At 35.9% G+C, this 15,000-nt stretch overlaps 1 protein-coding gene across 1 annotated transcript in view; it reads right to left on the bottom strand.

Annotated features, from left to right (window-relative positions):
* Dcr-1 (Endoribonuclease Dcr-1) overlaps positions 1 to 15,000 on the bottom strand; it is a 32,710-nt gene that overhangs the window by 16,552 nt on the left and 1,158 nt on the right. The window contains exons 2-11 of the mRNA XM_027363607.2: positions 10,094 to 10,175; positions 7,380 to 7,555; positions 6,218 to 6,398; positions 5,606 to 5,731; positions 4,910 to 5,067; positions 4,517 to 4,761; positions 4,022 to 4,148; positions 1,930 to 3,757; positions 1,480 to 1,610; positions 131 to 217 (exon numbers count right to left, since the gene is read on the bottom strand). Of these exons, the coding sequence (XP_027219408.2) occupies positions 131 to 217; positions 1,480 to 1,610; positions 1,930 to 3,757; positions 4,022 to 4,148; positions 4,517 to 4,761; positions 4,910 to 5,067; positions 5,606 to 5,731; positions 6,218 to 6,398; positions 7,380 to 7,555; positions 10,094 to 10,096 (3,062 nt within the window). The 5' untranslated portion in view covers positions 10,097 to 10,175. The remainder of the gene's footprint in view (positions 1 to 130; positions 218 to 1,479; positions 1,611 to 1,929; positions 3,758 to 4,021; positions 4,149 to 4,516; positions 4,762 to 4,909; positions 5,068 to 5,605; positions 5,732 to 6,217; positions 6,399 to 7,379; positions 7,556 to 10,093; positions 10,176 to 15,000) is intronic.

Below are 15,000 nucleotides of genomic sequence, written 5' to 3'. Positions count from 1 at the left end.
TAAACACCAACATTTCACTTCATAAAACCTTTTTATTTGATGCTAATTTTCACATATACTTTCGTAAGTTTTTGTAACCTGACTGTTTTTATCTTGCACTGAGAATCTATACAAAAGTAGGAAACCTTACCTTAGTACCAGATTACACTGTGGAACATCAATTCCTTCTTCTAACACACGTGTTGAGACAAGAATATTGCACTCGTGATGTCGGAATCTTCAACATAAAAGTAAGAATCCTTAGTTAATACAGACATTTACCAGTAGTATCCAGTTGCATTTTTAACTGCAGGTGTGTTACAGTATATCAGATTGTTAAACCACTATACTAGAAGTAACATGGCATAAGAATTCCTTGTAACAAAAACCTAACATTTCTACAAAATGTTATGAAATCTAATAGCCAGTATAATCTTAAATAAAATCATTCAATACCTTTAAACCAAACTATACTCTACAGAAATATATTTAGATACATGCATATTCAAAATCTTATCTTGTATCCCATATAAGTAAATTTACCCGTTGGATCCGGTTGCGTCACAGAAATCAGTGCCGAAAACGTGGGGACTGGGTTATGTAAGTAGCCAACATTCCGGACGCTGCGTAGGCCAGGCACACACAAACACCCATGAATGGTGGAAAATCTCTGTGCCTCCCCTGTGCGGTTATTTTGTGCAAACTTTTTTTTTTTTTTTTTTTTGCTTTTTTTCCATATTTCAATGTCCATCTTTGTCTTTTGATTTGCTTTATCCTGATGGATATAGCTTACTTTCCTTGCACAGACTCCATATCATCTCTATATGTAGCAAACAATTCAGTGCAAGAAAAAAGAAATATGGAACATTTGGTTATTTGTGTCATAAATCTAATTTTTAAATAATTTTCAATTTTACATATGACTTGCACCGCCTGTCAGTGGCCAGGAATAGTGTGGGCAGCATGTAAATGGTGTTTTGCCTCGAGCTACAGCTATTCTAGTCATGGCTTATGCACATTACATTCCACATTCATTATTGATGGGAATAATGCTAAAGCCACCTTTTAACCCATTCGTCCCGGGTGTCACATATATGAGACACTGGGAAAAATAAACAATGTCGGGCTGACCGCCAGTGCGATGCTGTCTCGGGGCTGCGCTCCGAGGCAGAAGCGGCGCGTGATCGGGCGGGCAGACAGACTCCGGGGAAGCTCCGCCCGCCGATTTTGTAGCCGCCCGGATTTTTTTATTTTGGCTACAAAATGTACCCGGCGTGACTGGGTTAATTAAGCACCAAATAAGTCAAATCACACTCCAGGAGGTTTGCACACTCATAGTGAGTTTTTAACGTCACCTTAGCCTTCACTCATGATGGCAAGTTCACGTCCCCTGGACTGTGGCCATTTTACCTGATAGCAAGTGTTCATGCCTTACTTCAAAACTCAATAAGATTCAACCTTAAAGACTTTAAAATATCATATGTTTTCTCTCTTTCTTACCTCCTGAGTACTTCCTCTTGTTTCTTGTGTTCTGCCTCTGCAGCCCTGGGATCTTCCTTTACACTTTCCTTGGCTTCTACTGTGTATTGGGGGAAAATCCAAGCAAAATCTCCACCAATGTCGCTCAGTTCCTTAAGTAAGGAAATAAAAATATAATTATGCTTTAAATTATGACCATAAATATTACAGTTTCTGCAGTTTCTGAATACACAATCAGTAAGCTAGCAAGGGTAATTGGGAGTGTAAATATGAACTGCATATAATATCCATATCTTGAAACATTGTCTTATTTCTATTACAACCAAAGAATTTGCAAAACCTCGACATCTACTAATGTAACTACAAGGTTTATTATATTTCAAGAGAAATAGTAGTAATTGCTGTTTACCTTTACTTCTATGTACATTTAAATAAAAAAATAGGTGTAAAAACAAAAGAAGGCAATCTCACCTTTAACAGCCTGTATATAATCTTGGCCATACTTCGATGATGTACGAAAATGAGGCCACAAACAGAATCAGGATCTTCTGGATTGTGGACCTTTACTTTTTCTTTAACATCATCTCGTCTTTTCCGTCCTTTACCACTATTTGGTAATAGCATGGCCAAAGTATCAGCCATGGCAGCTGCCTCTGATGATACTGCTTGTGTTGTGGGTTGAATACCATTACTAGCATTGGAAAAGGCAGCAGAGTCAGAACAAATGGTTGTGTTCTGTGTTGTCCCTGAAGTAGAAACTAAAGCAGGATCTTCAGTGTTTTCCACACCATTGGTACAAGTAGGTAACTCCTGTTCACTTGGTGCAGAATCAGATGGAGTTGCAGTTTCATCTACAGCAGAAGTAGCATCTGCCTTGCAAGGCAGATCAGAGGTAGCAGGGGGAACATATGTGTCTGATATGGAGCCTTCTTTACTGGAAGTTTCCACACTAGCCTGGCTTTGTACTGATTCACAGCTTTTATATTTATCACTAATGTCTTCACTTTCTGAATCATATTCACTTGGATCAACATGGCCATTCATTTTACTTGTAATGTCTTTTTCAGAATCCATTATATCTTCTTTATTGCCATGCTCAAATCCATTGCATAGAGTCATATTTTTCACATTTTGTATCATGGCAGTGTCTAGCAAATCATTTTTGGCACTCAGAACTCCATTATGTAGATCACAGCTCTTAATGCTTTCTGTATCACAGCCATCTGTGCAAGATGATTCCTTAATATTAAGCCTACATAAACTGTCCTCTAATGCTGACCCATCCTCATCATTAGTCTTAGCAACTACATCTTCACAGGCATTTGAACAATATTGTGTAGTTTCAGGGCAAGTTTGTACTGTAAAGTGCATATCATCAGCAGTTCTTTCTTTCATACTGTGCTTAGTGAAGTCTACTCCATCTTCCAAGCTATCTTGTAAACAACTATATTTGTCAGTTACTTCAGCACAGACGTTTTCAGTATTTATTTCAGTCATTCTTGAAACATTCACTTCATAGTTATTACAATTTGCTTTCATCATACAATCTTCTATATCATTTGTATACGAATCAGACACAGCCTTACTTGTACATTTTGGAGAAACATCAGAGACAGCAGTAAAATATCCTCCATCAGTGGATATGTCAACAACTTCACTAGAATCTTCAATGGATGATCCACAAAACATGTTCGATGGAGCTCCATGAGACAATTCTGATTTATCTTCTGTGGAATTTTCATCAGCTAAGAAGGGATCTTCTGATGATGGCTCTGTGCCATGGATCTGAGAATGGCCTTCACTCAGCTCTTCCACAGCTTTGAGGTCTGGCATGGCATTTCCACTGTTTACTTCACATTCATCATTTGGATCTTTAGCACCATCTCCTGAGCTTACAAGAGGAATTTCTGAAATTCCATAAATGCTTTCTTGAACACATAATGTTGTATCACTTGGCTCTTCTGAACTTTCACAGCTCATTTCGATTTTCAATTTGGAGGAAGATCCTTGTAGATTTTCTGTGTTTCCTCCATCAGTTGCAGGTTTTGTAGAATCTTTCTCTACATTCTTATCTTCTGATGAAGTTTTGTTTTCTTGTGTGTCTTCACTACCTTCAAGAGCAGCAGCTGCTTTCCCATTCTCAAACACTTCTAATCTATCTCTTCTCTTACGTGGATCTACAAAGTTGAGAGGTCGGACCTGCCGTAAGATCTCTACCAGGCGCAATACCTTTGGAGTTGAGAATTTCAAAATCTGATCTAATTCAGAATATTTATCAAATGCTTGTTCAACAACAGCTCTGAAAGAAAAGCAGAAAAAAATATCAGGATTAAAAATAATGGTTAAAACAAGATACATAATAAAGACTGGGGAGCAAGGAACAACAAAAAAATTATAATTCGGGAAAGTATTTGATTTTCATATTTCAAATCAAGATAGAAACAAAACCACAAACTATATAGAACATTCTTCACATAATTTGCCAACTTGTCATTACATGTCAAGTTGGTAAATTAACAAGAATTACATAATATGAACTGAATTTTCCAAATCTTTACCATACCTTATACGTGCCATGACAGTGAAGATCATGCACAACAGAAGATAATGCCTGTCATAAGCTGTTTTTTTCTTAAGCTTCTCAACTTCCACTAGCGCGTACAATGCTGCACGGTCAGCACACCACAATCCTAATAAACATTGAATAAAAAGGAAAAGAAAGAAAGAAAAAATACATAAGGATTTTATGATAATGAAAAGCCTAGAAAATTCTAATGTTTAAAATTTAGCAGTACTAGATAACCTAGAAAATATCAATTTATCATCCTTCCATTCATGCAGGCTATTATATAGAAATACTCCATAGTGATTTATGGAAAGTAAGTAATTCATAGTGTATTTCTTATTAAATAAAAAAGATAAAGACATCAACAGGAAAATATGTAACTATATTTTTTCATTTACTAACAAAAAACATGGATTTATAACCATCAATCAACACCAATTCTTATCCTGCACATACACCAACACACACACATACCAACAACTTCTCATTTACCTAAATTATTGAGCACATCAAGGAAATCCATCAATATCTGCCTTGGCTCTTTGTTGGGGTCAGGCAGATCATCACAAAATTCTTGGTACTCTGGACCATAGACTTCCACCAAATCATAGCGATGATTATCAAGGAAACTAAGAGCTTCTCCCACAAGCCTACGCACTTCTAGTTCTACTTCTGAACGTTCGTCAGGGTCTGGGTCACGGCACATCACAATCTTCTCAACTGGCTTATTCACATACCTGATAATGAGAAAATTTATATCATTTATCACTAGACTTCACTATAACAGTGAAGGGGAAATGGTGTTGATACTTTGCTTCCCATTTAAAAAGTGTAAGGAAAAAAGAAAAAGTATAAACAAGGCTCTTGCAATCTACAATTACTCACCTCAGGACAGTGACAATTTCTGAGGAAGTGTCTACCACGCAAGATGTAGCATCCTGAAGGTGTGTAAGGAAGGATTCTAATTGTGGTGGTGAACAGGCATGACTTAGGACTGGTGATGTCATGCCAAGGATCCTACATCCACGACATAAATTTAAAACCTGAAAAGTTCAAGGACTACATAATAAACATCTACAGTACAAGTAAAAATGAAAATATTCCAACAGCGGCAAAATATGAATTTGACAACAAACATATAAAAGAATACTGTTGCATATGAAGGATGTTCAATACCTAGATAAGCTCTTTCAAGTCTTTATCTTTAATCATGAAAGAATATGATAGGTATGCAGCTTAACCCCTTTAATCTGAATAACATGACCATTACATCAAGAAAAAATCTGGCTTTAGGGGTAGATGATGTGAACATGTTATTTCCACGTTTAGTATCTTATACCTGCCAGCCGTGACTGTATTGCAGGTTGTATTGCAGAAAATTTAATATTACCAAAAATTTTAAATGACAAACAATAAAAATGCTTATGCAGAAAAAGAGAAAATAACACTGGAAAGGGGAGGCATGGAGTCTTGTCACATACAGGCAGTGAAGCAGCCAGATACAAGGGGTTAAAGGCAACCTTAATTTTCCATCTTTGCCCTAACATTTCAAGTATTTCTATCATAAAACCAAAGACATACCTTAATTAAAGGAGGGAAAGTTGCTACACGGTGTGCATCAGTAATTACAAGTAAGTTCAACATGTCTAGCTGTAATAATCCAGTTTCAAGCCCTTTTTCAAGTACATCCACAGTCATAATTATTACCTGCAAAAACAAGTAACAAAAATTTCACATAAATCAAATAATGTAATCATGAAATTATAATAAATTTCATGAAGAACAAAGAAAAAGACAAACTGCACTCAACTACCTGCCTTCAGGCATTCTGCAATCACAAGTTATTGCTTCCATGTACATCTCAAAAGTTAACATCCTCTGTTACAGCAGGTATCACTACTTATCAAACAATTATTTGCTGTATTTTTTTGGTCATTAACAATACAGAATGGGGATCCCCTCTGTATATATATATAAAAAAAATAACTTCACCTACAGCCCTATTACTATTTAACAGGTATTAGGTAGCTATTGAAACTCTGGCCTTTACTAATAAATTTTCTGACCATTCATGATTTTTTCCCTGAAGCTTTAATCTTATCACCAAATACTTCCATGTTTATGCTTTGTGATTCCTATTTCCAGTCAATCATTTCAACAAACTATTACCAAATAAAGGTAACAAATACAAACCTGGGCCTCTGTAAAAGTCTGACTCCATCGTGAAGGTAGCCAGCCTTCCACCTGCTCAAGCCTTGTGTAAGTGGTCACAGCTAAGTTGGTATTTTGTTGAATAGCCTCGCCTGCACGCACCAGCCCTGGCCCTGACCAACCAGTGAGTAATGTTCGCTGTCCCTTGCCTCCCTGCTCCTTGCTGTTATATAATAATAAAAGGTATCTAAATTACAATTTTTATAATAAGATTATCTACAAGTATAATTTGTATAACCCCTATGATTCGGATGATGTGACCATCATGTCATGAAAAAAATTTGCTTGTGGGGCAGATGTAAACATGCCATAATAGGAAAATTTGGCTGTGGGCCAGGGTGATTCAAACTTGCTGTTGTGAACCTTTCAGCTGAAGGCCAGGGGAATGGGAATGACTTGCCACAAGTGTACAAAGCTCTTGGAGGGAATTAAACTCAAGGGGCATTTAGGGCTTTTGTACTATTCCATCAATAAACAAGTGTGGAATTTATTTCCATGCTCAGAATCCTTTCCTACCTGCCATGACTGGCAGTGTACATTGCATTACAGAAATTTAATATATTAAAAATCATGATAATAATAATAATAAAATTTTATAATAATAATAATAAAATCATCATCATCATCATCATCATCATCATAATGATAATGACACAAATATCAAATTGTTACTAATTTTTAAATTATTACACTGAGTTACGTACTACCTAGAGAGATGATATGGTCTCTGTGCAAGGAAAAGTCTATTGCAAATCAAATGACAAATATAGAAACTTGAAAATAGCAAAACGGCTAAAAAGACTTATGCAGAAAAGAAATACGGAGGTTTGTCACCCCATGATTGTTTGTCTCTCTAGCCTACCAGTGACACATCCGTCAGAATGGTTGTTCAAGTCAGCCTAATGCCTTTATTTTAGGCCACATGATGGCAGTGAAGCATCCGGATACAATGGGTTAATTATTATTTAGTTAAACACAATCAGTATATGTATATACGGTATCTCTGAATTAATTTCCATTTTTCTTCAACAATAATGATGATGAGGGATACCTACAATCTTCATAACACACATAAACCCATATACACAGCCACACCCACACCTAAACCCACACACAGCTACATTAAAAATGCCTAATGCCATACCTCCGAGTGAGATGGGCCATTTCTCGTGTGACCATGGTGATGAGGAATGTCCTTGTGGAGCGGGAGGCCAGCACTGAAAGGGTGTTCCCTTTGAGGCAGGCATCCACCAACTCCACCTGATATTCTCGTGGAGTAAATATGGTGGAGTGAACATTTTCTGGTTGTACCCGGTTCATCTGGAAAGAGAGAATCTGTGTTTTGGAACTAAGAAAAACTTTAACCACTTAATAAATGATCATGATGCTCATAAACATCTGCTATCTGCTCACTTCCTAGTACATTCTATTCAACGTAAATTAATTTACTTTCATCCAGTTATGTACATCTTTATACATTAATAAATACTGAAACAAACAAACAAATAAAAACACTTGAGATAATCAACTAGGTTCAGTAAATGCATTTCATTAAAAAATAATCAATAATTTTTCCTAATAAACAGTTTATAGATAAATGTTTACACCATGCATTACACTATTATCAAAGAAAGAAAAGAAAAAGAAAGACAAGAAAAAGAGGGGAAGAGGGAGGAGAAGATTGGTGCAGACACAAGCTCTTCCCCAAATAAACTCTGCCTGTTGTCACAATAATGAATACACAGCATATATAACAATGGTCATTGTTTTGTACAGCTAATTATGCAATTATTCAAACTCCCTGTATAATTACGACTATACGTTAACGTCTAAGAAATAAAGAGAAAAGATTGTAGACATCTAATATGAGAGCTTAATGCTCTAATAATGTAGACTGTACATCTAATTACTGTTGGTGAATATAAAACACCACATTCCACTGATAGTTTTATTGATTTCATTGTGTACTGAAATAATTAGATATGCATTATAGACCTCCTGAATAATATGACACATACAAATATGCACGCACACACGCGCGCAGACACACACACACACACACACACACACACACACACACGCACGCACGCACGCACGCACGCACGCACGCACGCACGCACGCACGCACGCACGCACGCACGCACGCACGCACTCACTCACTCACTCACTCACTCACTCACTCACGCACGCACACACACACACCAAAAAAATCAATTTTTCCTGAAAACTTGAGGAAAGGAGAAATCAGGTAAGGTCACTTAGGCCTCCTTGGTGTCTGAATGCAAAACTACAGAGAACATTACATGTTCTTGTCAGCAATGACAATACTAAAAGCAATGAAAAATAAAGAATCTTAAAAAAAAAAAAAAAAAAAAAAAAAAAAAAGGAAAAGGGTAAACAGGTGGTATAGGAATATTTGACTCTTTGGTGACTAAGGTCTTCTGGAGCCATCTATACATAGATGCAATCAAACTAAAATCACACTGGACATGGCATGAATGTATATGCCATCCTCAGCAATAATGGGCTAAAAAGAAAGAAATCTACAGAATGAAAAAAAAGGCAAAAGAACACAAGTTCACATATTCAAGAAATAAATAAAGGCAAGAAGTGTTACCTTACGTTTACGTCTCATTTTCTCAATATCTTGCACAAACCCCTAAAAGCCTGACAAAACAAGTACCAAAGCTGTGCAAGAGCCAAAATCACAGCAGAGAGCACACAATAGGATGTGTAGCAGTGCAATGCCACAGACAGACTGACTTGGTTGACATCACATGATATCCAAAGGAAGGATTACACCTGTCAAGCCTGAACACAGGAATAACCCTGATTAAAAGACTATTAATTTCTCATTCCAATTAAAATTTCCAAAATCTTCAAGCATTTAATCACTGAACAGCATAATACTGGATATTCATCTCAAATAATGCTAAAACTGAGAAAAAAGTTTTTAAAAATCTCAGTTCTTCTGGAAATGATATTAATCCCTTATGAAACATGATATCCTTAATAATATGGAGACATCTGCATACAAGTTCATCCATTACCAGTCAAGATAAACTCTGTCCTTCCCTGACCTTCCACTAAAAAGAGAGAAAAATGTAGTCAGCACAACAAAGCTAATTCCAAAACATAAACATGTAAAAAGTAGAAAGTAAGAGAACGATAAAGGAAAGATACACAGAGAGAAGATCCAGAAAACAACAAGTGGCAACCATGAAACCTAATCTCCAGAATTCCACACACCTGGGGAAGGTTCCTGGCTTGTGGCTAACCCTTGTGCATATGAAACAGTTATGTGTTATACTGATACTATACAAATTTGTCCCTCTCATAGAGATGTTTATATGACTTTATGCATTTACAGGTTACTAGTATTAGGGTGAATATGGTAACATAACTTAAAAAAGATAGAAGGGGAGGCAGGGGAGAGAGTGGAGAAAGAGCAGAAAGATGAATAACAAAATCAGCAATACAGTATATGCCCAAGTATAAGAAATATAAGACAAATGAGAAAGTAAAATGTAGACTACATCTATAATCAAGGAACAGGGAAGAGTGCAAAAAGTAGTGAGGGGATCACTGAAAATAGGAGAATAACTTTGCCAAGCTACAGAAAATACCAACAAAAAATTCCACAAAATACTAATAAAGAAAGAAAGAAAAAATGCCCCCAAAATATAAAAAATAAATTGACTGTTTTCTATCTTCTTTCAAGCAGATTTTAATCTAATGAAAATCCATTACACACCTTAATACCTTAACAAAAACATATCTCAGGAAACTTCACTTTTTTTAACCCCCTGATCTAATAGGAGGGACAGTCAAGCAAGAACTAAAAATATTAAAACTTACCATAATGAACCTGATGCTCAGAAATATTTTATGATTATTGGAAAGAATACATCATCTTTCCTACAGTTTCATGGCTGCTACTCTGAAAGGAACAAAAATATAAAAATCATTAAAAATAATGAGTTAAGGGTATAATCAACAGTTTCATAATAAATAAATTGACAAATATACACTGTCAGTGCTATTACTTGAGAGAATATATACAGTTGCTACACAATGTGCCTCCTGTGGTTTTGGTTTAATCATTTTATTTATAAACTGGAGTCAATAACTATGCCTACCTGATTTCACTGCTTACCCCTAATTTCATTGCTATCAACACTGTCATTCATGTATTGCCATCATCATGAAATTGCTATCATCAATAAAAAGATCATGAAAAAAAAAAAAAAATCTTCCCAAAAATTAAACAGATGTGGTAAACAAGTAGGCCTCATAACTGTCACCTTGGCATCTAAACATTTTGTTAGGGCCATGTATGCAGTATTAACAGATAAAACCATAATGTTTAGTGCATGTATACAAGCATAGCCACTATCAGTAGGTTAAAACCTGCTGGTAAAACAATATCATTTTAGCTACAGTATATTAGTTCGTACTGTACCTTCAACTTCCACATAAAATCCCTTGACATCAATAAACTATTCCTGCACTTGACCATTAATGGTGACATAATATAATTTTGCATCAGTCTCTATTTTCTACAAGTACTGTTTTCTGCCTGCTACTGAATTTCATAAAATACTAGTCACATCAGTTTCATTTATTAGTAACTGATCTGCTTCAATCTTGTTTGTTTTGCCTCATCCTCCTACACAATATCAGTAAGGCTGAAATCTTTTCATTGTATACCAGTCCATCCTCTGTATTGCTAAGAATATACATGATACAGATTTGCTGAACTTAGCTGAATTACTTAAACTGTAGAGGCTTGGACTTTTAAACTGTTGACTGTCTATTAAACCTTTGAGTACAGATGACGGGGTTCACGTCATGGTTGACGGGCATGGCTTCGGGTGATGGGTCATTCACTTTGTTACTATGATGCATGCAATATATTTCATAGTTCTTTATAAGGTACACTTATGTCACATACTCTGGGGCATTGCTTGAGGAGAACAGAACATGCAATGCTCCTATTGGCTAATGTTTTGTACCAAGCCTACAATACTTGGTACAATATTTAGCCTACTTGTCACATAAAAAAAATTGGCGTGCGGGGCCGGCCCGGAATCTGCCCACGTGCCGGCCATGGCCCACAACGTATTCGGAATGTGAGCTCAGATCCAACGTCACATTGGCAGGACGCCCGGTGTGGGGTGATATTTATTTTTCCGGGTGTCTTATATATGGGACACCCATCGTAAATGGGTTAAGACAATGTTTGGTCATTTTCGTAATTCCAAAGGAAATAGATTTTTTTTTTTTTACCATATTCTTCACCATATCCCTGACAATCTTGGGAGACACACGGGGAAACTGATTTTTATTATTATTATTATTATCATTTATTTTTTCATTTTTATTTTTATTTATTATTATTATTATTATTTTTTTTTTGGGGGGGGGGGGGGTTCACACAACTTTGATCTTAAAACTGTAAAGAAAACATTTTTTGTGTAGACAAGCCAAATCTTTCCACAAAACTTGCCTCTTAAATGTTATATTAGGTAATTCAAAAAGTAAAAGTATAAATATTTTAAAACACCAGCCAAAAATTGCATTTCATATTATAAAGTAGACAAAAACTGAGCCAATATTTGGCCTCAGATTTGATACAGCACTGGGAAAATGAACAAATGACTGAACCCCAGCCTAAACGAATAAAGTAAAACAAAGATCAGTGAACAAACAAAAGCGACTTTCCCAAACCAATCACCATATTTCCCTAGCTTAGCATTGTACTTCCCTATGCCACCAAACCCCTTCCAATCACCATGTCTCCCTAGCCAGTGTGGTCACTTATTGTACTATAACCAAAGAGGAGATTAAAGAAATACCCAAGTTAGCCAGAGGATGGGAAGAGCTCTGCTACCACATGAAGAAAAATGTGTAGACGTGTTGTTTAATGTTAAATTTGCACTGTTCCTTGCATCTGGGGCACTCTTAGTGTTTTTTTAAAAACAAGTCCATTGTGCTGCGCCTATTACGAGTTTTAATTTTATCCCTGTATTGTTGTGTGTGATATATCAAGCCACTGACAAATCATTTCACTGCCTCATTAAGCACACACTGCATAAGATCAAATACCATGCACAACAAAGGGGACATATCTTTCTTACCCAATGGCAATCGTGAATCGCATATCATTGCCCCATATACTAACATCACACCGAATCTTAATAAGTGTAAAATGGGAATACATAGGAGAAATTAGTTAAATTAATAAAATGTAATGGTACTTTATATCATTTGGAGACAAAGTATGGTAATTCAAAGTGAATTTATGAGTATGTGTGTATCAAACGATAGATAGTAGCACACGTACTAGTTTTCTGTGTATTATCTTTTGAGTTCCATGGTCTGTATAGATTGCCTTCACAAATAAACAAAGGAGGAAAATAAGTCTCCAAGCAACAAATTTTGGCACCTTTATCTCAATATTGTGATGTCATTCATAACTTTAAATGTGACCATTTTGTTTAGAATCATTTCATATTTGTTTTCTAAAATTCCATGTCCTCTAGATTAACTGCCAATGGTCTTTCAGTAAAAAAACTAAAGAAAAAAGAAAAAAATATAATCAATGTTGGAGTCATTCATCACTCCCTTTGCTTTAATTATCAAAAAAGGAAAGATAGAATGAAAGAATGAAAAACAATAGAAAGCAAGAAAGAATCAATTTAACATTTATTATTATTTCTTGGTCGTGTTTACTATCCTCAAAATACTAATGTTCCATATGAAAAAAACTCACAGGTGTACTGTGTAAAATAATAGGTTACAAAAAAAAATAGATGCTCACATTTTTCGAGTTCCTTCGGTATGTTTAAGAAATATATAATAATTTGGTATATAATTGATACTTTTTTCATAATATGGAAAATGATGATAATCATGTATCAGGTAAACCTAAATTCAATGTCTTGGGCCAGATCTTTGTGACAAATGTAAACTAATAATAAAAATCATGTAATTCCAACCACAAAACATTCCTCTTCCTAATACATTTGACAAAAACCAGATGAAAATACTAACCAACAATTTCTTTTTCACCTTGTAAATTATTAAGCATTGAGCAATTGTTACTGATAGTGACACACCCTCCCTGTAAAAAAAAAAAAAAAAAGTTTTCTGCAGGAAATGCCAATGATTTCAATATCACTGATTCTTGGCATTGTTTTTTCTGTGAATCAAACGAGGAGATCAAGTACCATTCCTCCATCAATGATCTTGATTTGAGTCCCCATAGCAGGGGAGAGCATGAATTATATCAGGGAAATTACTGGGTAAAACAGGCTTAAATACAAAGAAATGAGAAAAAAAATGTGTAAAACCAGCATAAAAAACAACTTAAAATCAGCCAAGGAAGCTCTCGGACACACCCGCCATCTATGAAATTCTACAGACTGACATGCCAAAATTTTAAAAACTCTACAGGATCCCAACCCACCTTTCAGTAAAATCTACGGGAATTCACACGTTCCAAATCCCAAAAAAACTGTACTGACCAATAAATTAACCTAGTCTAACAATTTAAGTTGCCGTGATTAGGTGTGTCCTTCTCCTTCTCCTTCTCCTCTTTATCTCGGTATGTATGGCAAGATAGTAAACTGTAAATATACCAAATACCTTTATATCTGGAAACATCAAACTTTCATTTGCTTTTTTCTACTGTCTGGATTGTTTTGTTATTAAACATTTTTTCCAGCATTTAAGGCTACTGATGGGCTAAGATATCAAACTGGGATGGTTACTAAAGTCTATTTCTTCTTTGTTGCCACTATATAGTCTTAAGAGTAACCCAGAATCAATGCAACACTGACACGAAAGTGTCGGTGAGCTGTCAAACCTCGCTGAAAGTCTGAAATGCGCTATGTGCAGATCGTTCCAAAGAACTGCATAGATAAATCTTAAAACATGTAAATGAAGTATAACATTAACCCAATGTACCCGGTTGCATCATGGAAATCACGGTGCTGAAAACCCGGGCAATGGGTTACGTAAGTGGCTAACACCCATGAGTGGTGACAAGACTCTGTGCCTCCTCTTGGCAAAGTTATATTGTGTAAAAATTTTAAGCTCATAGCTATTTTCCAATATCCATACTTATCTTTTGATCTGCTTTATCCTGATGGTAATAGCTTATTTTCCTTGCACAGACTCCATATCATCTCTCTATGTAGTAAATAACTCAGTGCAAAAAACAAAAAAAACATTTGGTCATGTGTGTCATACATCTTTTTCTTTCAAATTTTTCGTAATACAACCTATAATGCCAGTCACTGCGGCCAGGAGTATGATGCGCAGCATGGAAATGGAATCCTTTCTAGAGCTGGCACTCTTCCAGTCACTGCTTACACATGTTACATTCCACATTCATTTATCAATGGGAATAATGCTAAATCCCCCTTCTAAATGCCAAAGGAGTCAAATCACACTCCAAGAGGTTTGCGCAATCGTGGCAAGTTTTTTCTGTCACCCTGGTTTTTGCTCATAACAGCAAATTCACGTCATCTAAGCTTCAGCCAGTTTGCCCGATTGTCTGCATTTTTACGTCCCCCGCCCCTTAACTCAAGTTTATCCAAAAAGTGAAAAAGCTATATGAAGCAAAACTAGAAGCTGTGCAGCTAAAAAAAGTGCCCATACAGTCTGTCTGCCGAAATTGGGATCAACAATCCTTCAAAATACTGAATATCCCAATATCTAAGACTCTTTGATCAACACACCAGGCAATAAAAATTATT

The sequence above is a fragment of the Penaeus vannamei genome, chromosome 4 (genome assembly GCF_042767895.1).
Source record: "Penaeus vannamei isolate JL-2024 chromosome 4, ASM4276789v1, whole genome shotgun sequence".
Taxonomy (NCBI): Eukaryota; Metazoa; Arthropoda; class Malacostraca; order Decapoda; family Penaeidae; genus Penaeus; species Penaeus vannamei.
This window is presented reverse-complemented; position numbering and strand designations above follow the sequence as displayed.